Below are 23,356 nucleotides of genomic sequence, written 5' to 3' on the forward strand. Positions count from 1 at the left end.
AATTAATAGCACTAAATGCTTATGCTAGAAAGGAAGAAAGGCTTACAGTGAATGACCTGAGCTTCTACCTTTAAAAACTGGAAAAAGAAGAGCAAATTAAACCCAGTGTAAGCAGGAAAAAAAGTAATAAACATAAAAATCAATGAAATAGTAAATGGAAAAACAATAGAGAAAATCAATGAAACAAGAAGCTGGATTGTTGAGATCAATAGTACAATTGCTTCTCATTATTTGCAGGAGTTATGTTCTATAAAGTTGTGGGGGACACTGAATTAGAGAACACTGAGCCACTGCTGCTAGGGAGAATACAGGGTTAGGTTGCGCCAGCCTCTGGCCACAACATTTTGTCAGCAGATCAGTAATAGCCTGGTTTTATGTGTGTCTCTCTTTAAAGACACCTAATTTAATCCATATTGTTGATTCATGAACATGGGACTCATGGCCCACGGCACTCTAACTCAGGCCCAAACAAACTTTATCTAACGCATACATATTCCCCATAAGGCACACCACAGCCTTCTTGCATTTAAACAACGCTTCAGCACTGCTCGTGGGGACCATTTTAAACAGCAAAACCACCAACAAAAACGACAAAAATGCCCCAGATCTGGCATTAAATAGACGACGAAAAGGGCATTTGTTTACAGTGCGAGAGCCATCTCATGGCGACTCCTCTCGACCTTAGCTGGGAACTTGTGTGTTGGGCACCTCAATTTCTTTTCAGTGTCTGTGCATGTTTTCCAACATCTGAAAGTGTTGCAGGTATTGATTTGAGGGTTACAAAAAAATCTTAGCAAGTAGGTGAATTCATAAATACAGAATCCACAAATAATGAATTTCAACTGCACTAATAAGCCTTTAGAAGACACCAATTACAAATATCAGAAATGATAAAGGGTCACCATCAGACATCATTCAGTCAAAGGATAACAATATTGGCAACTTTAGGCATATAAATTCCACTACTTAGGTGAATGAAATACACAAATTCTTAAAAGGTACGAGTCACCAAAGCTCACTCAAGAAGAAAAGGGCAATTTGGATGATTTTATATCTATTAACAAAGCTGAATTTGTGATTTAAAACCTTTCCTCCCCCCAAAAGAAAAACACCTCCATGCCTAGATGGCTTCACCGATGATGTGTAGCAAATACTTAAGAAAGAAATATACTAATTCTATACAAACTCTTCCAAAAAATAGTAGAGAGAACCCTTTCCAGTGTTTAATAAGGCCAGTGTTGATCCCCAAATCTGAAAAAGACATTACAAGAAGAGAAAACTAAATACAGAGCAACACCCCACAAAACATACTGAGAGAGCTTAAAGAGGTTATAAATAAACAGAAAGTTACACCATGGTGATGGACCAGCAACTCAATTTTCTTAAGGGGTCAGTTTATCTGTGTATTCATGGCAATCCCAATCAAAATCCCAGCAAGTTTTTTGTTTGTTTTACAGTAATTGATGAGCTGATTCTAAAATCTGTATGGAAATGCAAAAAACTTAAAATGAACAAAACGACTTTGAAAAGAAAAAGAGAGGATTTACACTACTTGATTTCAAAATTTATTATAAGGCTGCAGCAAACTAGACAGTGTGGTGTTAATGTAAAACTACGTGTATAGATCACTGGAACAGAATAGAGGGCCCACATATATATGGCCAATTGGGAAAGAAAGATCTTTCTAAGAAATGATGCTGGATCAAGTGGGGATTCATATGCCAGATAAGGAGAGAGTTATAATCCTGACTTCATACTACACACCCTAATTAGAATGAAGGTAAGAGCTAAAACTAAATTTAAGAGCTAAAACTTTAAAACTTCTAGAAGAAAACAGAAACATTTCATGATCTTGGAATAGGTAAGGAGTTCTTAAATAGGACATAAGACAGAAAAGAAGTCCTAGCTTGGGTCAAGCATTTCTTGTGTCTGACCTTTGTGGCCATTGCTCTGTCTCTGTTGCCTAAGTACCCACTGGAACCAGCTGGGCAGTGGCTCCCCCTCCAGCCCTTGGAAGGGGGCAACTTTGGCACTGCCCTGACCCCACTCGGCACACTTGCCCTTCCACGTGCCTGCTGCTAAGGCCGGCTCTACAGTCCACAACGTCCCACCCCACACAGACTCCAAAGACGCCGCTAAGTTGGGATTTTGTCCTCCGCCCCCCCCACCCCAAGACCACCCTCATCTCCATACAAGGAAATGGGAGTGAAACTTGGTGGTCCCCCTCAACAGGCAGTGAGTGGCTCCACTGTGCTCAGCTATCTCCACTCCTGGCCTTGAACTTTTGGTTAAGATGGAGAGGCTTTTCTCCAGATTCTAGAGGTGATATGGAATTCTTCCTACTGGGTTCATTTGGTCATTTCAAGGGGGACGTAGGCAACATGGGACAGGGCATTGGACATAAAAGGTTGGATCTCGGCCTAGTACCAAAAGTCCCTTTGAGTCAGGGTGGGCCACTCTTTCTAACCCTCCACCACTGTTTGAAAGCCTGACACAGGGGAGGGAGTAGAGAGGACCCTTGCCCTACTGGACATTTGAAGCCCTTGGTATTGCAAATCAGCAAATCAGTTCACTCCAGTGCCCATTTATTGAAAGGTCCTACTTAAATTTAGCTTCCTTTAATTAGGAGTTACTCTGGGGAGTCACACAGGTGACTCAGGCTGTGTCTTCATGCAAGTCCTCTACTCACACAGGGGTGGGGCCGTGACTGAGACCCTGTCTCCCCAGTGCCAGGTGTGTACTGACCACTGCCCCCAAGGTCAAGAAAGGAGGTTACAAGGACCCAAAGGCCCTGAGGGATGAGTAGGACTTGAATGGGCAGAGATGAGCCAGCACCAGCAAAAACAAGGAGGTAAGAAGTCTCCTACATGTTTGGGGAATATAAAGTTTAGTTTGACTGGAGCATGGGATGAAGTTAAGGATTTGAAGAGACAAGTCTGGAGTCAGACTTCAGGGCTGGGGGATTCGGCTTGGTTTGATAGGAATGAGGGACAGGCCCACCGGTCAGAGCAGGGCAGCGGCAGCCTCCCCGGGAGGGTCGACGCAGGGCGTTACGGGGTGCGTGCCGGAACTCCAACTCGGACTCGCACCAGAGGCCACGTCCTGGGAAGCCCAGTGTCGCTGGGGAGGGGAAGGCGGCGCACCCGGAGCCTGAAGTGTCTCTGGGGGCCAGGCCGAGGTGGGGAGAGCCCCGAACCCCTGGTGATGCGCGACAGTGAGCACCACGGTCCTCAAAGCGCCTTAGCGGTTGCCCTACCCCCGTTCCGCGTCCCGAGAGGGGCAGCTCTGGGCTGAGAGATCCGGGAGGTCCCGGGCTCCCAGGCCGCACCTGGAGAGCCCTGGACAGCCGCTGGGGTCCCTTGGCTACAAGAGTTCTCTGAAGCCGGGCGGGGAGGCTCGCGGAGTGGGGGGCCCGCGGAGCCTCCTCCTCCGGGCAGCCGGCGGGGTGGCCCCGGGCTCCTCCGCCTGCAGCTGTCGCTGCCTTATAAGGCGGGGGCCGGGCGGCGCCGGGGGAGGGGCTGCGGCCGCCGGGCCACCTCCGAGGCTCTCCAGCGGCGCGGGGAGGGCGAGAGAGCGCAGCGCAGCGCAGCGGCAGCTGGAGCCGGGGAGCGCGCCGAGCGGGCCATGGGCAAGTCAGGTGAGCCCGCGGGCCGGCCGGGCGGGCTGCGGGGACGGCTCGCGAGCCTCGGCTCGGGGATCCCCGCCTTCACCGTCCCCCGCGGCGGGCTGGTTCCCCGGGGAGCGGGACCGCCGCGGCCACGCGGGACCAGGGCTCCGGCTGCGCCGCGAGACCCCCGGCTGCGGGATGGGGCGGCGTGCGGGGCGAAGCGCCCGCGGGCTCGGCGCCGGCGGTTTCCGGGGCAGCCAGGAAGCCGGGGTGGCCTTCGGGCCACCGCGAGAGAGGGAGGGAAGGCGAGACCGAGGGAGGGTCCCCCTGTCTGCGAGCCAGAGATTGCGTCAGGGAGGGCTTCCAGGCGCTGGGGATTAGCGCTCAGCGTCCGGCCAAGGCGTGGCTTTGCTTTGTTTCTGGAGCGGAGTTAGAATCGGCAAAAGCCTCCAAACTATGACAGCATCTCTGGCTGCAAAACAGCCCGCCCCAACCAACCCTCAGGACAGCTCTGAGCATCCTTTTCTTCTGTCGTTGTCCCTCCTCCCCTGAGGGCCCCCTCGGTGCCAGGCTCTGTGCCAGGCTCTGTCTGGCTCCACTCGGGCATATACACTCGCGCTTCCCCCTTACGTCTGACCTGTGGCTGCGCATCCTCATCACTGTGGCTGTCGGGGTGAACTTTCTAAAATGCAGATCTGTCCTGTCGCTCCCTAACACTTTCCATCCCACTGTCCACAGGTGAGAGAGTACACACTCTTCCGCGGGGCTTGGAACCCCCTGAGTGTTGGTCGTCACCCGTTAACTCCCCTACACTCAGCTGTTAGGAGGCTGGCACGCTGCTCCCTCCCCGGGGTTCCTTTTCCAGTGCTCGCCGCTACCACCTTGCCTCTCCCACTTCGCCGAGCTGGCAAATCCTCCCCATCTTTCTAGGCTCAACTCGGGGCTGGGACCCCCTCCCTGATTTCCCCATTCCCCCAGAGGGACGGCCCCACTCTGGGTCTTCTTTGTTGCAGCCCTCCCAGCAGTCAGCTTGGGACACTACCCCAGCCATGGACCTGTTTCCCACAGATTCCTCACTGCTGGTGGCCAGGGGCCATGTCTGTCCCAGCATAGTTCCTGCCTCACAGGAGGCTCTCAGTGAACAGCTGTCCAGCAGAGTTCAGGAGTCCTGCTTAATGGGAAGCTGGGGTTGTCATCCTCAGGTGGGTGAGGCTGGGTCCCTTCTTGAATCTCTTCTCAAGATCCAGACTCACGAGGTACCCATGCTGGGAGTAAGTGGCCCTCCCTGGCGTTGTTCCTGCCCTGCCCTGATGGGTCTGGCTTTCAGCCCTGGCTCTGCTAATCGCTTGCTGTGTGATCTTGAACAAGGCTCTTTCCTTCTCTGTGCTTCAGTTTCCCCATCTGTACAGTGAGGGTGGCCCCTATGATCTCCAGTATGGAAAGGTGACATAGGGAGTTGTCATGTAGTAAAAGAACAGGATGATAGGTGATGATGGGGCAAGAATGCAGCAGATGTGAAAAAGCATTTTGAAAATCAACTCCTTTCTCTGTACCTTAGGAGAAAATCCGCAAATTCTCTAAAGTTACATTTGTATCAGTTGTTTCTGGCTTCTTCTTTAAGCCGCAGACCCACTGCTGTGGAGGGCATGGCCTCTGTCCTCAGGAGTATTCATTTGGATCATGAAATGAATCACAAAGCTAATTGAGGAGGAGGGTGGATAGGCTCCAGTGATAGGTGGGAAGTGATTCAAGCCGCAGGGCAGGTGCCGGTGGAGAGCGGTAGGAGCTCAAGGGAGGGGGAAATCTGTGCGGAGGGGACCTTTGCAGCCTCCTGGAGAGTCTTGGGGATTTGGACTTTACCCATGGGCCCTAGGGTGCCATTGAAAGACATTGATCTAAACACGGCAAGACCAGAGTTGTGCCAGGGTGGACCAGACGGGGAGGGTAGAGGTGGGGGTCAGGGGGAGTTGCTGCAGTTACTCAGGAGAGAGAGATGGAGGCATCTAGGACTGCAGAGGAGGAGGAGAAGGGTTTTTGAGATAGTAGCCAAAAGTGGACTTGGTGACCAACTTACTGTGAATGTGAAGAAGGGCCAGCCTTGTGAGTCTGGGTGCGGGATGGCGGTGACACCTTGTGGGACTAGAGATGCACAGTCAGGCCAGTTCAGAGGAGGAGGGCAGTGCAGAAGGCAGGTAAGAGCTGGTCCTACCACGTACCCAGGGACCTTCCAGAATGCTGGTCCAGGCGTATCTCCCTCAAAGCCACATGCATTTTATTTGGCTGTCCCAAAGACCATGAGCCCCCAGGTAGTGTCTGGCCCCCCTAAGGGTCTTCAAGAGAAAGTGGCTTTTCTGGGCCCCACGGGCCGTCAGCACAGGGCCAGCCTTGGGGTTCCAGGCCACCAGCCTGAGGTTACCTGCGCCTGCCGTCCGATAGCACTCACAGATACCTATCCACACAGGGGCTTTACGTGGTTCCAAAAAGACCGGGGTAAAGAGCCAGCCCCTGCCTCTTCTGGGCCTCGGTTTCCTCATCACTGCCTAGGGGCCAATCTCTTTTTAATATTTAACCTCAGATATATTCCAGAGCTGCCTGGGGTTGTGGGCATTGCCGAAAAAGTATCAAACAACCGTCGCAGCTTAAATTCCAGAAGACACTCAGCCCAGAGCTTAGAGTTTCCCAGGACCTGCTCCTCGCCCTGGTCTCCCTGCTGGCCTTCAGTTTGCTGCACGTGTTATGGAGGCAGAGAAAAGCAATGACCTTGGGCTCTGTAGAAGCCTCTAGCCCCTAATAATCGTGATTACCAATTATTAAGCTCCTACTACGTGCCACACTTGAAACTAGGTATTTCATTACCAACGTCTGTAACAGCGCTACAAGGCAGTTATTATCAATTTTACAGATTTACAGAGGTTGACTCACCTTGTCCAAGTTCACACCTTGACCAGTAAGTGGACAGACTGGGATTTGAACCCAAGTTTCTGACTTCCCAGCTGTGTGCTTGCCCCTCAGACACACTGACCACTTTTCTACCTGCTCCCCAGATGCTTCTCACCCGAGATGCCAGCCCCACAAGGAACTCTACACACCCTGCAATTATTGCTAAGTATCTTAGTGTCCCTCCGCCCACATCTCCCAGCACCCAGGGAAGTCAGAGCAGAGGGCCTTTGGGGACCGACTAGCCCAGGAACTTTCTACCAAGTGGAGCTGTCACACCTCTGCTAGGGGAGGCTGTGTGGGCTGGGTCACTCCCAGCTGTGTCATTGCCATCAGTTGATTTTATTAAAAAAAAAAAAAGGTGGGGGGGAGTAGTTCAAAGAAAGGGTTTCCTGCTTTGAAGATATTTTGAAAACCACAGATGTCATCCTTCCTTCACACGGATGGGGAACCAGGGCCCAGAGAGGCAGGGACTTGCCCAGTGCCTGTGGCAGGCCCAAGGGGCCACAAGCGGGGCTGGAACGGGGACAGCCGCTTTGTAGGCAGAGCAAGCACTCTCCTGGCCCTGGCTCCTTCAGCCCTTCAAGGAGTGTTGTCCTCCCTCAAAGGGGCAGCCGGGGCCCAATGCTCCGGGACATCCTTGTTCCAGTAAGCAATTGGGCAACTCTTCAGTGACCATCATTTTTGTCATTAGGGAGAGGAAGACGTATATGAAGTGGAAAGTGTGTGAGATTTGAGGGAGGGAAGAGGGCGAAGGGAGGGACATTCTTACATTTGACTTTATTGTGGACTCATTGTGTGACTTTGGGCAGTTCACATGTTCAGCCGTTCCTGTTCTACGGTTTCCTCATCTGCAATGAGAAGGCTCCCATCCTAGTGCCTTCTCTGTGCTAGTGTGGGACTTTCATTTATTTGTTTGTGTACTCGTTCATTCAGCAAATGTCTAAGCCCAGAGGTACCGAAAGAAGTCATCAAAGACCAATTTAAATACCAGCAGCCCCGCTTTCTCTAGAATCTGGGAGGGGCGGGACCCCTGGCTGGCAGTGTCGAAGGAGCCAGCACACTCTTGATCTGTGAGTCATGAGTTCAAGACCCCTGTTGGGTATAGAGATAACTAATAAAAAAAAATAAATAAACTTAAAAAAATTTGTTTTAATCTAGGAAGGGCTTTGACAGGGCAGTTTCTCCGAAGGCCAGAGGCCAAAGGATCTCTGCCCAATAGTGATGATGATAATTATAGTTGACATTTAGTAACTGTTCATTATGTCCCAGAACTGTTCTAACGCATTTACACAGACCAATTCATTGAATTTTCACAACAACCCTGTGAGGTAGAAACTGTGATCCCCATTTTATATATGGGAGAAATGTGGCACAGAGTGATTAAGCAACTTGTCCTAGAATCTACAGTGAGTAAAAGCTGGGATTTGCCTCTTGAATTTCCTGGAAGCCAGACTGAAAGAGCAAGAGCTACCCATCTGGAACTCATTCTTTTTTTTGTTTTGTTTTTTGGTGTTTTTTTTTTTTTTTTTTGATCAACTTATAATTTTTCTTCCTGATAAACTAGTACAACCAGCTTTGCCCCAAACGCGGGACTGGGTCGCTTTCCAGCCTCTTGCCAAGGGGACAGAAGGGGCTCGTTCACAATTCTTGCCCTGACCCCTGATGGGCCTCTTTGGTGGGGATTCTGGAGAGGGCAGAGAAATGAGTCAGGCCCTGGGAGGCCTCAGAGGACATTCAACGCTGAGGGAGGAGCCTGTCCCAGCCCAAGGGCAGGGAGAGGGGGAGGGGCACGACCTGAGTCTATCTGGCAGTTAAAAGCTTGGGCCCCAAGTTCAGACCTTCAAGAGCCCCCATCCCAGTTCAGTGTCCTCTACCCTAGCAGAGACAGCCCAGTCCTGCCACCCTCTTTCAGCCCCAGAGAGCCATGCCCAGGCAGCTCCTTCCACCTTCCAGAAGCTCTGAATTCAAGCCTCACACCTGCCCCCTGGAGCTTCTACTCCTGAAGCCCCTGATTTTCATCTGGGGCCCCTCAGGCAGGTCGTTCATAAAAGGCTTGGCATGGAGGAGGCTCTTGAGAAAGTTCTTTTCTCCTCATACTTCCTCCTCCTCAGGATCTAAAGGCTCAGCCTTCCTGGACCTGATCCTCCTCCTGGATCTGGAAACCCTGCTGTCTCTTCTATGCGCTGTCCTCTGTGTCGTGGCCCTCGGGCATGGTATGGGGTTAAGGACAGGGTTTCCCCCTTCGTGGGCCTACTACCCCTGGACCAGTTGTGAGAACGTGGGCAGGTTACTTCCCTTGTGGAAGTAGCCTCAGTTTACTCATCAAAACAAACAAGCAAACACACAAATAAAACCAGGGGCTCCCACAAAAGGTGGTGATAAGGGTGATAAGTAAATAAGATCGTGCACCAGCCTGGCACCTAGAAATAGTTGGTCAGCAAGCAGAAGAAAGGATACCTTCTTCATTCTGGGCTGGCACCCTGAGCCTGTATGACCTCTCTGAGCCTCGGTTTACCCTCCTACAAAATAAGGACATAATCACTGCCCTCCCCCATTGTGGGGTGGCTGTGAGGGCTCTCCCTGCCTGATGTGGGGATGGGGAGATTTTCTTTGACTTTTAATCTTTATGTGCAGATGTGTTCTTGGGTTTTCCTACAGAGCGAGGTGTGCCTTTTGCTGGGTGTGGTCACAAGTGGTATCTTGCCTCCCGGAGGCCCTGCTCTGTAGAGCCACCTGGGCGGGGACTGGCCTCCGAGGTGGGAGGGACTCTGGGGCCAGTGGGAGATGTGGCCTTGGGGCCCCCATGCCTTCCAGCCAGGGGTGGGGAGAGAAGGTTCCCCTACCAAAAAGTCTTCCTGACCCCTTTCTAGAAACCCTGGCCCAGGAAACTGGCCCTGCTGGAGACAGTGACTAGCTTTGGCTTCTGGGCACCAAGCTTAGATTGGGCACAGGAACTTTCACTTTTGTTTCTTTTTACTTCCCACATTCTGGGAGTGCAGTGACCTAGTTTCTAGCAGCCTTATATGTCCCTCTCTGCCAAAAAGACTGCCTGACCTCCAGCACTACTGGGTCCCCTGCAACCTGAGCCCGGCACTCAGGGCTGCTTGTAACCAAACGAGCTTCATCTAAGCTACCCACTCCTCCCCTGTCTCCCCTTCCTCCCCATAGCCCCGGATACACCAGATTCCCGGTGGCCCTGGCTTTCTCTGTGCCTCTCCACCTCCTCACTACCTCCTCCCGGAAGCCTTCTCCATTCATTGATGGTCTGCATTGCCCATGCCACTCAATCCCGTGCATCTCCTGTGGTGTCCCACTGTGGCCTCCCCAGGACATAGGAGCTGGAACGGACATTAGTGTGGGCCTCGCCAAGCCTGCCCCTCAGATAGGGATCCTCTGCCACCTTGACCGTGTGCACCCACACCTGCCCCTGCACGTACACATACACTTATCTTGATCGCTCCCTCTCCTCAGAGAAGCTCAGAACTCCTTGGCAGTCTGAGGTGGGTCATTCAGTTGTCTCCTCTCACCCCACCCTGATGGGATTTTATGAGATCTCAGGATTTGAAGGGACTCGAAAGTCATCTGACTGGCCTCCAGTGCCTGAATCCTTTTGAGAGAAATCACTTTGCTTGTATTCCCCCAGTGCCGGAGAGCTCATTACCTTGTGAGGTTGTCAGTTTTTAGAAAGCTTTGATTGACAGAAAGATCTTTCTTAGGCTGAGCTGAACTCTATCATCCTGCCTCTTCTACCCATTGACCCCGACTTTGCCCTGTGGATCCCAGAATTCATCAGAGGCCTCCACTGTGTCTTCCAAAGTCTGATCCGCAGGATGAACATACCCAGCGTTGTACCCATTCTTTATAAGACCCCCATTTCCGGCCCCTTCTCCACCTTGTCACCACTTCTGGACACACTACAGATGGTCGCCACCTGCAGACAAGGCCGGGGCCAGGCTGGGTGAAGCACACCAGCTGGGCACCGGCTCGTGCAGGACAAGCAGTGCGCTGCCCGGGAGCTGGTGGGTTACTGGCCGCCGAGTCGCCCTGCTGACTCCTTTGCACGTCACCAACAGGAACCCCTTCTGGTCCCCTTGAGTTGCTATGGCTTCCACCCGAGAGATTCTTTAAGAACCTCTGTGACTCCGTTATCCCAAATACCACATTAACATGCTAAACCCCAAATCTTTTTTATTATTGTGGTAAAAAAAAAAAACCACACATGACATAACATTTACCATGTTAACCATTTTGGAGTATACTGTTCAGTAGTGTTAAGTATACTCACGTTGTCGTACAACAGATCTCCAAACAGTACCTTCCTTCCCTTTTCTTCCTCCCTCCCATAAACCTGAAATCTTTACCTTTCAAACCAAAGAGGGGTTGGCCCCTTTCTTGGCCACAAAGACCTGAAGAGTTCAGATCGCAGCTCCGCCTCTGCCTTGTGCCCAGCTACCATCACCCCTTTGTTCAGTGTCCCCTGTGTCTGCCCCCGTGTTTGCCTCCCAAATCCTGCCATTCAGCCCCGCCTCCCCCTGCCGGCGCCTTGCTGTGACCAGACCTCACGGAAAGGCAGTGCTGGGCCCCCAGGGTCCTAGCTCTTCGGGTCATTGGAACCCCCTCGGGCAGCTAGCCACCACTGGCATTGCCTCACCTCTCAGGGCCCATTTAGCCTAGAGCTCCCTGAGGGCAAGCCTTCCTTCTGCTTCTCCTCAGAGACCCAGTGGGATTTGATCTGAAGCCCCAGGGGACATGGGGAATCTGGCTGAGGGAGGGGAGGAAGATTCCCTGTTGGGTCATCTCAGCCTCTGGGGCGAAGAAAAGAGCAGAGGAGAGGAGAGGACAGGCAGCCTGGTGAATGAGCTGGGGGCAGGGATAGGAGTGGCGCTTCTTTCAGTCCTCCACTTTATTCCTTTGCTGCCCACAGCCAAGCCTCAGGGAAGGGTCCCGCCAGATGGGACTAGCTCAGTGTCACCCCGCCCTCCCCGCCATGGCTCTTACTCGTAACCCACCCAACTCACCCCATTTCACAGAGGGGCACTCCCGGATGCCTAAGGCTGGTGCTCAGTGACTTCGCAGTCAGCCTGACTGGCTCCTGTGCAGGCATCCTTGGGGCCTCAATCCAAGGGGCCACCTTCCCCATCCCCCGGCCCACGTTAGGTTGCTTTTCTCCAAGTTCCCCTTGCCCTCTGCTCACCTTCACCTTAGCCCCCTCATACTCTTTGCTAGTGTCTGTGTACAAAGCTGTCTCCCTTCTGTTTGCGAGCTCACTGAGGGCAGGACATTTGTCTCTGGACCTCTCACACATAATCCAGGACCTGGAGTAGAGAAGGCGCTCAGAGAGCAGACAGACAGATGCGTGGATGATGGGTGGATGGCTGGCTGCTGCTGCTGCTGAATAGATTATGAATCAGAAGATGGATGGATGAGTGGCGGGGAGACGGATGGAAGGTGTGGGATGGATGGGGTTCCATCTCAGATCCAAACTGCTGTGACTTCTGTCTACTGTTGACTCTGCCTTCACCCACTTCTTCTCTCCCCGACTCCAGCCTCCTTCACCTCGTCCTTTCTGAGGTCATGACCCAGTTGGGCCCAGGCTCTACCTCTCCCTTCAGTGCACCCCTGGGTCCAGCTGACCCCACCCTGCTCCCCAACACCACCACATTCTTTTCCACTCTGTCCCTCACCCCACCTCCCTGGTGCTGTCCCCCCTGCTCCCCTTCTTCACCTGTCCCTGTCACCCTCACCACAGCCAGGCCTGTTCTTCCCGGTCCCCACCACATCCTGTGGGTCCAGTCTGAGATATCCAGTCTCCGCACATTTTTTTCCCAGCGGTTCTGGTTTCGTTGCTCACTGTCCCGCCCACACCCCCCTGCGTCTTCTGTGCACCTGCAGCCCATCCTCCACCCAGCGGCCAGCAGAATCTCTCAGAAACACAGATCTCAGGAGCCCAGCCCCCTGCGCCCATTCAGTCGCTTCCCATTGCCCCGATAAAGACCCAAATCCCTAATGTGGTCCATAAGGCCCTAGGTGACCCGTGAGGTGCAGACGCGCAGAGATGTGGAAGGTGACATCAGGGGTATGAAGCAGGGCATCGTGGTTGCTCGGTTGGCCCTGGTGCCCAACGGCAGCAGCGGCCAGTCCCTGTAGCCTGAGGGCTGAGCTGGGCGTCACTCTGAAGCCTGCCATCCTGCTTTTGGTGGGTCTTTTCTCTGCACTGAGACATTCTCCATTTTGAAATTATTGCAGCTTCCAAGCAGTTTAATAATGAGGTCCTGAAGGCCCACAACGAGTACCGGCAGCAGCACGGCGTCCCCCCACTGAAGCTCTGCAAGAAGCTCAACCGGGAGGCCCAGCAGTGAGTGTCCCCAGAGCCCCGGGTGACTCTGACCTTTCGTGGCGCTGTGGCTGCAGTCGTGGAGGGGCCCTGGGGTAGCTGGACGGACATAGGACTGGGGGGCAGAGGCAGCCAGGCTTGAATAATCCTTGAGCCACTTAACCTAGGCAGGTCCTTTTCCTCCGAGCCTCAGTTTGCTTCTCTGTGAAATGAGACTGTTGGGGGCTCAGAAGAGATGCTGGCACGATGCTCCTGATTTGTGCAACTAGCCTGGGGCAGGGAAGGAAGCTCAGCCACACCAGTTTAGGGCTCATACTCTGGGGTTCCCCGGGCTGCACCCGCTCTGAGGAAGTACATGGACTCTGGCAGGTATTCGGAGGCCCTGGCCAGCACGAGGATCCTCAAGCACAGCCCGGAGTCCAGTCGCGGCCAGTGCGGAGAGAACCTGGCATGGGCCTCCTACGATCAGACAGGTAGGTCACTTTCTCAGCTGCCCCCCCCCACCCCCCCCCCCCCCCCCCCCGCCTGAGCTGGGCCTGGGACATCCAGTATTCTGGCCCCTCCTGGCCCCAGCACCCTCCTCCGTGTGGCCTTGGTGCCACTGGCCCAGAGAGAGGCGCCCCAGAACCCTCCGCCTCTGTTCCCAGGAGCTGGTCACCACAAACTCTCCGATGGCCGGCTCAGGGCCAGGCCTGTGCTGGGTGCCAGGGACACAGAGATGAGTCAGACTGCCCAGCCCTCCCCTTCGGAAGAGCTCCCAGCTGAGGAATGGGGGCGGGGGAGACAAATCCATTTCTGTGCCCTTTTTGTACAGGGTTTCAGCATGACCCTGGGGGCGCCTCAGTATCCCCAGCTACAGAAAAATTGTACTTTCTTCACATTTTTCTTTCTTTTAAGTGTTGGTGTATTAACTTTTATCACCAGAAAAATGCAACTGAGCTTTTTCCATGTTAGAAAAAAAAAAAAAAATGAGAGAGACAATTCCTCCATCCAAGGTCACAGCCTGGAATGATGATCCCCCCACACTGACCAAACATTCTTGAGCTTCCTGGCTCAGACAGGGCTGTCCAGCTTTTTAGGAAAATGCTGGAGAGAGCTACTGTGCCCTCTGGGGCCTGACATTCCTGGGAGTTCCCTGGGGGGGGGAGAGGCCCTGTGGGCCTCCCGGTTTCCCCAGAGCAGCGGGCCTCCGGGAGAGGTGTGCGCATGCTCCCCAGGAAGGTGGGCGCCTTTGGCCTCCTTTCCAGGCTCAGGCCGCTGGCTTTGGTGGGCCTGGGAGAGAAGTCTCACCGAAGGGGTGGGAACAGATGTGATTGGTTCCAGCCTTGCGCTGGCTCCCCGTGGAGCCTTGAGTGAGTCACTACCCTCTCTGGCCCCAGCTTCCCCATCTCTGTTTCGTTAGGCTGTCTTTATCCCCGCCCTGGATCTTCTGCAGCTTTAAAAAAATCCCAACACCCGGTTCCTCCGGAGACACTGATACAGGCTGTGGCAGGCCCCAGGCCTCAACAACGTTTCAGTGCTCCCCTGGTGAGGCCAGTGTGTAGCCTCTGTTGTGTGAGGTCTTGCTACTCAAAGTGTGGTCCACCGGCCAAGAAATGCAGACTCAGAGCCTTTACCCTCGACCTCCTGAAGTCAGAACTTTAACAAGCGCCCCAGGTGATTCACGCACAAATCACAGTTCAGGGTGGGACTAACTGCTGTGGGATCTGAGGCTCCCGGCTGTGATCCGGACACCAACAGCTCCCAGAGAGATGCTGGGGGTTTTCTCCTACCAGCACCTGCCCGGCGGGGGCCAGCCGATGCTCTAGGTGAGGACCCTTCTGCCTGCAGTGGAGACCCCAGCCCACCAGCCCAACTGCCTTTCTTCCTGTGGATATTTCAGGAGACAGACTTTGGGTGGGATGAGGGCAGAGTCTCCCGAAAACTCAGAGCATCATTAGAAGCCCTTGGAGTACGTTGCAGTCAGCCCTTGTACGGAGGCCAAGAGAGAGGAAGGCCTTGCCTAGGATTACATAGCAAGTGGTGGTAGGGCAGGGACACAGAGGCAGTCCTACAACCCCAGGCCAGGGCTCTTCCCAATCTCCAACAAAGCTCTCTCTTCAGCCTAGATACACTCCTGGGCAGGAGTCCCTATCTCGGCTCACTGGTGCTTTATCAGACATCTACCTGTGGGGTGGGTGGTTTGGGGTTAAGGGGAGAAGATGGAAGGAGTAGTGAGTGAGCTGATTTTCCTGCTGAGGTGTTGGGTTTTTTTTTTTTTTTTTTAAGTTTATTTATCTTGAGAGAGAGAGAGAGCGCGCGCTCTGGAGGGGCAGAGAGAGCCACCCAGGTGCCCCAATTCCGCTGCTGAGTTTTAAGCAGTGTCTTTTCCCTGCAGGAAAGGAGGTGGCTGATAGATGGTACAGTGAGATCAAGAACTACAACTTCCAGCAGCCCGGCTTCACTTCTGGGACTGGTGAGTGATGGGATCACACCAGTGGCCTGGTCCTGGGCAGGGTTGCACTTTGGAAAGGAACTAACGCTCTGAAAAGCGGCCATTTCCCTCCTATTTTACCTCTTCCGTATTTCTCCTGTATGACTTTGCCCAAAGGGCAAAACTCTCTTTCGCCATCACTTCTCCCAACACGCACACATCCCCCTCTATCTGAGAACACCCGAGCCACGGATTCCCTCCCCACCAGCTCCAAGTTCTCCGGATGACTAGAGTGCGTGTGTCACAGGAGGCTGTGGATTTTAACCGCTGCTCAGTGCTTGCTCCCGGGAGTGGCGCTATGGCCCATCATCCTACTGCCAGTCTTGCTCCCCTCCGATCCAGCCTGGGCCCACAGCCAGAATATTCCAAAGCCCTATCTTCAGGAAAAGGGCCAAACTGCTCACTCTCTCCTCCTGGTCTTAACTCCCTCCCCACTCACCCCCTCCCCCAACACCCTTCCCAAGTGCTTCCCACACCTACAGCCTCCCAGGCTCCCCCTTCATCTTCTCTCTCCAGTTTGGGGTTCATGTGAGCAGAGAGCCTAGATCTGCTCTAGGCTCCAGCACTGTCAGTTGTGTGAACTTGGGTTGACTCCCTGTGCTTCCCTCGTCCCGGAGGGTGAGGGGCCAGGTGGTGGCCTTTAGGGGACATTCTGAGAGCTGGTGTTTAGATGCGGGGAAGGGCCAGCTGTGGGACCGGCATCGGCTTTTCTGCGAGGCCTCCAGAGTGAGCGGTAAACATTCAGCTTACTACAGCCCCACCAGCTGCTCTGGGCTCTGGGCTCCCTCCTGCCCCTCAGCAGGCTTCCCTCACCTGACACCCTCTTTCCTCAGAACCGACTCAGATCGACTTGCGGCCCAGGATGCGTCAGAAGGGGCTGTGAGTTTCTCTGACCGAAAGGCACCAGGGAAACTGAAAAGGGGGTTCTCTGCCCACCCCCTTCCCTCTCCCCTCCCCCATCCCACCCATGGGTGGGGCCACTATGGCCTCTCACCCCCTGGAGCATTCTTCCGAAGCAGGAAGTGACACGCTGTCGGAGCCAGTCACTGTTTCCTGTGGTTTGCTGCTCACCCTTTTGGGCAGGGGTTCTTTCGACAGCGTAGGCAGGACTGTGGGGCAGAGGTGGAAGCATCTGCTGAGGCATTTCTCCTCTCGGCTCCCCGGGCTGGGGACAGGGAGGCCGCTGTCAGGGCCCTAAGTAAGAAATGACTGTTGGATGGCAGTTCAGTTGAAGGGGTGAGGAAGGGAACAGGAACAGCTTCCTACCAGTGTTTAAGGATGTATGTGCAGACCTGTCTTCTTTTCGTAAAGTTCGGCGTCCAGAAGACATTTTATTTCAGAGCGTCTGGATTTGCTTACCCCGTGAGCAAGACTCGCGAGCAATCAGACATGTGTCAGAGCGAGTTATTAGCGTTGCTCATGTGCGTGGCACTTGACAATTATAAAGTGCCTCCACAGCCACAGCCACGTGAGCCTCACAACACCATTTGTAGGCAGGGGTTTATTCTACCCATTTTGCAGAGGACGAAACTGAGGCCATAAAGAGGAAGAGTCTTCTTTTATATCTCCTATCCTCAGTCTGATGCTGTTTCCATGGCCCCTGCTTCCAAGGTGGGAATCTCACAAGGGTCAGAGCTGGGAATGGGACTCAACTTTCCTTGATCACTGACCGCCTGTCCAACCTATTGGCCCGCATCTCCCAGCCCGAAAGAGGAAAACCTCAGAGCAACTAGCCCCTATGCTGTCCCAGGTGCCGGTAGGCAATGCCTGGGGGAGACAGCCTGATCCTAAGACAGAAGCACAGCTTTGGACGGTGTTATAGTCAGAGCCTGCAAGACCCTTCAAGATCCTCGGGCCCATTCCCCGTGCCTCAGCCTCCCCAGAGCTGCTGTTTACAGGGATCTCCTGGCCTGAGTCCATGATGTAGGGGAAGGGCCTTTGAAATATCCTGTAATCTATCCCCACCCACCTTGGGTCAGCATCTTGTGACAAAGGACACAGTTCTGTGCTATGTGTTGTGTGGAAAGAAATGGTTTCTTGCAATTCCTTTGTTATTTTCTGTTTTAATGAGTCGGTTGGTTTGTTTATTCTGAGTAAATAATACTTTTACATGACATGAAACTTGCAAACTGTATAAGGTAAAAAAGTCTTCCTTCCATCCCTGGTCTCCAGAACTTTCCCTTCCAACCAGTGATACCAGTTTCTTGGGTATCATTCGAGAGTTGTTCTGATTTTATACCAGCGTTTGTGTAAATATGTTCTCTTTTTCCCTTTTTTTATGTGTCAGATATATGATCTGTTTTGTACTTTCTTTCTTCATGCGGCAGATTGCCAGAGATTGTTCCCCATTAATACAAAAAGAGCTTTTTCATTCTTTCTTACTGTTTTACGTTATTCCTTTGCAAGAATATACTGTAACGTATTTAATATGCTTTCCAAATGTGTATTCTAGCAAGCTTGGGTCCATAGCAGAAAAGAGGATGTGATCCCTTTTGTGGGGGGTGGGGAAGAAACTGTAATTGATTTACTTAGAAACCACTGTGTATCTGATGGTTGCTAAGGAAGTCATGTTCTTTAACTCATCTCTGAATACCCATACTTAATTATCTCCGTAACCAGAGACCTCCCCAGCCAGAGGAAAAATTACTTAGTCTCATCTGTTTGGAAAAGGCTTCCACAGGCATGCAAACTGCTGATGTGCACCTTGTGTCTGTAATCACTTCCTTGGCAACCGGTGGATAAATGGCAGTTCGTCCTTGTCTGGGCAGCAGAGAGAGTGAATGGTCAGTAGCCAAAGCATGTGGTTCTCTTGAGAGAAAAGGCTGGTGTGAAAAAGGGCTTGAGCCTTAATAAAAAGGCAGCTTTTAGAAGCAGTGACATCTGGCAAAGTTGCCGAAAGCCTGGAGCTGTGACTCAAAAGTGTAAGGACCAAGGGTGAATTGGCAAGAAGTGTTTCTCCTCTATTTTGAGGTGAAAATCAGAGTTTATTGGGCATTGGTTAATACAAGTCTAAAGATATGTGATAAAGATGCATAATTGAGCCTCGGGTTTCCTTTCCTTTAGTTCTTGCTTTGATTTTTATCACGGCAACTCTACTCATCAGTGTTTATGTTTGGTTATTTTCACAATTTAGTAATCTCAAATCTTTTTATGGATGTAGACAAAGCAAAAAAGTATACCTAAATTTAATAGTTATAAAAATGGAGTTCAACCATAGGGCAAAACACACAATTTAATCAATGAACATTTTTTCAGTCCTTACCATACATGAGACACAATGGAAGATATCAACTGTCGGGTTGGAAGAGTGTGAATATCTACCGCTCTTTCCCTTTTCTTTCTTTCTTTCTTTCTTTCTTTCTTTCTTTCTTTCTTTCTCTCTCTCTCTCTCTTTCTTTCTCCTTCCTTCCTTCCTTCCATTTTGTGGTAAAATATATTTGCCATAAAATTAACCATTTTTAAGAATGCAGTTCAGTGAGATTAAGTACGTTCACATATTGTGCAACCATTGCCAAGAACTTTTCAGTCATCACAAATTGAAACTCTGAACCCATTAAATAATAACTCCCATCCTTCCCTCCCATTTCCCCACCCTTAAGCTCTGGCAACCACTCTTCTACTTTTGTGTCTATGAGTTTGACTATTCTAGGTACCTAATATAACATTAATATTTGCCCTTTTGTGTCTGGCTTATTTCACTTAGCGTGATGTCCTCGAGGTTCATCCTCAAGGTAGGATGTACCAGAATTTCATTCCTTTTTGAGGCTGAATAGTATTTTATTATATGTATATATACAACATTTTGTTTAACCATTTATCCTTTGGTGGATATTGGGTTTTTCCCCCTCTTTTGGCTATTGTAAATAATGCTGCTGTGAACATTGGTGTACAAATATCTGAGTCTCTGCTTTCAGTTCTTATGGGTTTATACCTGGAAGTGGAATTGATGAGTCATATAATAATTCTATAGTTAGTTTTTTGGGGAGTCACCATACTGTCTTCCACAGTGGCTGCACCATTTTACATGCCCATCAACAATGCATAAGGGTTCCAATCTCTACACATCCTCAACAATATTTGTTATTTTCCTCTTCTTTAAGAAAAAAAAATAATATCCATCCTAATGGACATAAAGTGGTTCCCCTCTTTCTTTCTTAGCTGCCTTGTGGGAAACTTAGCTCCTCTGATCACAATTTTCCTCCTTCCCTCTGTCTCTTCTATTCTTCATCAGTTATTTATTGAGCATCTACCTGTGCCAAGCTCCGTGCCAAACACTGGGTATGTTGTGGTCAATACGAAAGGTGAGGTGCCCACCCTCAAAGAGGAAACATAGTCTCTTCGGTGTTGTTTTAGCAAATGAATGCCGTTCTGTGATATGGAAGTAAATATTGACTTGTCAAAGGATCTCTGTGAGTCCTCAACAGTGAAGGTGGGAGGGATAAACTCCCAACCTCTACTCCTAGGAGACAGAAGTATTAATGGTCATTGAGCAAAGAAGCCACTATAGCAACTCTTTGACCCCAAAGCAGAAGGGGAGTTGGAAGCTGAGCTATATTAAAAGCTCGAAAGAAGCAGTGGGTGAGGGGCAGGGAGCCTGAGATGCTGAGCAGCTTAGCAAACCATAGAAGTGTCTGGAGGGTCAACAGTAGCCTGAGAAGGAACTGGGCTGTTTGGCTCAGAGCAAAGGAAATTGAAGGAGGCTCTAACCTGTCAAGGTCTCAAAGAGCTCAAAATAGAAAGCCTGCACTTCAGTGAGGGCAGAACCCAAGTCTAAGATGGTTCTTCCATATGCCTTTTCATTCATTCACTCATTTCATTCATTCATTCATTCATTCATTCATTCAACAAAGGTTTAGTTTGTACTTTTCATGTGCCAGGCTGTGCCAGGGTACTGAATTTACTGAAACAATTTCATTCTTGCCCCTGTGAGTCTCCTAGCCTAGTCAAAGAGCCAAGCAGATTAGCAAGAAACCAAAACACATAACATTGCAAATGGTAAGAATGCTGAAGGGGAAAAACAAGGTATGATAAGATGATCTCGGGAGGGAGGTGTTCAGGAAATGAGTCACTGTGAAAGGCTTCCCTGCACAAGTGATATTCAGGCTGAGGCCTAAGGGACAAGATGATGTTGGTCATCATCAGAGCAGTCCACACAACGGCCAGTGTGTGTAAGGGCTCCATGGTGGGAAATAACCTGATGTGCTCAAGGAATGGAAAGGAGGGGAAAGGAGGCCATCAGGCCAAAGCCTTCACTTTCCTCACTTTTATTCTAGGTGCAGTTGGAAGCGGTTGAAGGATTTTTAAGCAGGGAAGTAAACATATGTCTAAAAACGGTTACTCCGACTACTTTGGTAGAAAGTGAATTAGAGGAGGCAGAGGCAGATGCTAGGGAACCAATCAAGGGCTATCCCAGTGGTCCAAGTGAGAAAGTTTGTGGTTGAGACCAAAGTTTGGGGAGTAGATGGACTTAAGATATATTTTGGAGTTCAAATCTTCAAGATTGAATGATGCATTGTTGAGGGAGAAATGTGGGAGGAGGGATACAGACCAACCCCTAGGGTTGTGTGCACAAGGGGACCATTAATGGAAATGGAAGGGAGGAAGAGGAGCACCTCTGGCGGTGGGGGAATGGGAAGGGCGGGGAACCAAAATCAAGGATGAGGTTTGGATAGGTTTGCCTATGAGTCATCTAAGTGGAAATGTCAAGTAAGTAGTTGTATCTGGAATACAGAGATTTGGGCTGGAGAAATACATTTGGGAGCCAGGGAAAGATGAAATTACCTAAAGAGTACAGCAAGAAAAAAACAGAGAGCCCAGGACTGAGCCTTGGGAAGCGCAAGCCCCTCCAACATTTACAAGTGAGATGGAAGAGGAGGAAGAAGAGGCGGTGAGATGGGGATGCCCGGAGAGGGCAGCGTCGTGGAAACTAAAAGAGGGGAGTGCTTCGAAAAGGGGAGGAGTCGACCCTATTAAATGTTCCTAAGATGTCAAGTGAGCTAGAGACAAAAAGGGGTCTTTGGGGAAGAACATGGAGACAGATCATCAGTGACCCTGAAGACTACAGTCTGCGGGGAGGGGTGGAGTCAGGTGCTGGTAGGGTGTCATCCTAACTGTTGGAGTCACTCAGCTTTGTCGTGATCTCTGGGAGACCATGAAACCTTTGGGCATCGAGAATTGGTGGGGTGAGGAGGATCTGTGTGGCTGATTGAGAGGACGTGACGCCTCAGAAAATCAGGTAGGCGGAGCGTTCTATGTCTCCTTCCTCTGATTGGTGTGCGTGAAGATGAAGCCTCCCATGCCTTACAAGACAGTGCAGGGCTCAAGAATCCTTTGAAAACATCCTTCTCCAGATTCTGCTAACTGACCTGTTTCCCTCTCCCCCTGCCTGTGCCCCTATAGGACACTTCACGGCCATGGTGTGGAAGAATACGAAGAAGATGGGAGTAGGGAAGGCATCTGCAAGCGACGGGTCTTCCTTCGTGGTGGCCCGATACTTCCCGGCAGGGAATGTCGTCAACCAGGGCTTCTTTGAAGAAAATGTCCTGCCTCCAAAGAAGTAATTCATTAAACGTAATGGGAAGGTGGCAGACTGAGCGTGGATACGAAGTTCCTAGAACAACAAAAACTCAGCGGTGTGTCTGTCCCTGTGGGTGTACGCGCTTGGTGTGTGTGTGATGCATGTGTGAGTGTCTCTTGCACCACACGCTTGGATATACGGTTATGCATGAACTTATTCTTATCAAAGGAAGGAGCAAATGAAGCCTTTATCCTAATGGTTACCTAGACCACAATAATTTGGACTTCAGGGGGAAAAAAATCAACTTTAAAACGTTTGGTTGGTTTTTTTTTTTTTTTTAAGCAAACTTTTTTTTTATATTTCTTATGATATCCATCCCTGGTCTTTTTCTATTCCAAATGTTTGCGATGCTTAGAAGTGAAGTTCATTTTGTGTGATCTTCTTGCATTGTAATCTACTTTTGGTAGATACTTAGGAATATTAAACTCGCGTGTAAATGTAACATAAAACAGCTTTAAACACATAAACATAAAGCAGCTTCCATTGGAAACATGGGGCAGGCAGCAACTCCATTTCACAGCATCGTTGGGATTTCTCCGTTGTAAGACATGATGTCATCTGCGTGCCTCCTGGAATTCTCTGATGGGAATGCCAAAGAACAAATGCAGAGAAAAGTTTTACTTCCTTGCATTTTCTACCTTTAAATAGCAAACTAGCGCCACTACCACCACCCTTGCCCCCTCCCACCTTTTTTCTTAAAATCCTCCGGCATTGAAGAGCTCAGTATGTGCCTTCTGGTTTCTAAGGCCTTGGGTCAGGCCCGAAGCTGCCCCCTCCCCCACCCCGGCCAGGTGGCCCAGGGCCTGTTCTGGGAGAAAGCCCCTCACAAGGCCTGGGCTCGCGGCCAAGCATCCAACAGATGAAGTCAGTGCGCGTGGGGGTGAGTGTGAGCTCACCAGGGCCCCCAGAGGAAGCCCTCCAGCCTCTGCCCTCCCCTCACACACAGGGCGGGAGCCGGGCCTGTTCCTGGCGGCTGTGGCTGCAGCTGTGCTGGCGGCCCCTCCAGGAATGTGTGACAGGCCCAAGCGTTCCAGGGAGATATCCCGGGTGGGGGGTTAGAATCGCCAATTGGCTTCTGTGTTTTGCCTCAAACTACACAAAGTTCCCCTGAATAACAATTTCACATGGTCCATGTGGGAAGAACCAACCCAGATGCCAGGCTGAGTGGCGTGAAACTGGCATCTCCGAGTCCTAAGATAGCAAGGGTGGGAGTTGGAAGGCTGCCGGCTTAAAGACAGATGTCGAGCAGGCCACTCAGGAAACGTGCTTCCTGAAGGTCTGTGTTACACTGTGAACACAGCCTCATGCTGTGCCCTTCGTTTCACCCAGGGATGTTGACTAAGACAACAATAAAATCTTTTTCTTTGGTGTAATATCTTCCATGTCATTCGTGCCCGATTCTTAACTGGTGACTAAGGTAATCAT

At 51.2% G+C, this 23,356-nt stretch overlaps 1 protein-coding gene across 2 annotated transcripts; it reads left to right on the plus strand.

The window, feature by feature from the left end:
* The first annotated feature begins 2,744 nt into the window (after positions 1 to 2,744).
* Positions 2,745 to 23,306, plus strand: GLIPR2 (GLI pathogenesis related 2). 2 transcript variants are annotated; one of them, XM_030292686.1, is made up of 5 exons: positions 2,745 to 2,851; positions 12,794 to 12,902; positions 13,251 to 13,354; positions 15,259 to 15,336; positions 21,754 to 23,306. In XM_030292686.1, exons 1-5 carry the CDS (start codon positions 2,824 to 2,826, stop codon positions 21,912 to 21,914), a joined length of 480 nt encoding a protein of 159 aa, XP_030148546.1. In that variant the 5' UTR covers positions 2,745 to 2,823; the 3' UTR covers positions 21,915 to 23,306. The 2 variants fall into 2 exon arrangements, with proteins under 2 accessions (XP_030148546.1, XP_030148547.1); XM_030292687.1 differs by lacking the exon at positions 2,745 to 2,851 and adding an exon at positions 3,533 to 3,637.
* Positions 23,307 to 23,356: the final 50 nt, after the last annotated feature.

Source organism: Lynx canadensis, chromosome D4, assembly GCF_007474595.2.
Source record: "Lynx canadensis isolate LIC74 chromosome D4, mLynCan4.pri.v2, whole genome shotgun sequence".
NCBI lineage: Eukaryota > Metazoa > Chordata > Mammalia > Carnivora > Felidae > Lynx > Lynx canadensis.

What these genes read in the sequence shown, in the direction of transcription:
- GLIPR2 (XM_030292686.1), top strand. Translation starts at nt 2,824, where the DNA reads ATGAGCCAGCACCAGCAAAAACAAGGAG. An exon ending in GCACCAGCAAAAACAAGGAG is followed by an intron (nt 2,852 to 12,793) that starts GTAAGAAGTCTC and finishes AAATTATTGCAG; the next exon opens with CTTCCAAGCAGTTTAATAAT. An exon ending in CGGCTTCACTTCTGGGACTG is followed by an intron (nt 15,337 to 21,753) that starts GTGAGTGATGGG and finishes GTGCCCCTATAG; the next exon opens with GACACTTCACGGCCATGGTG.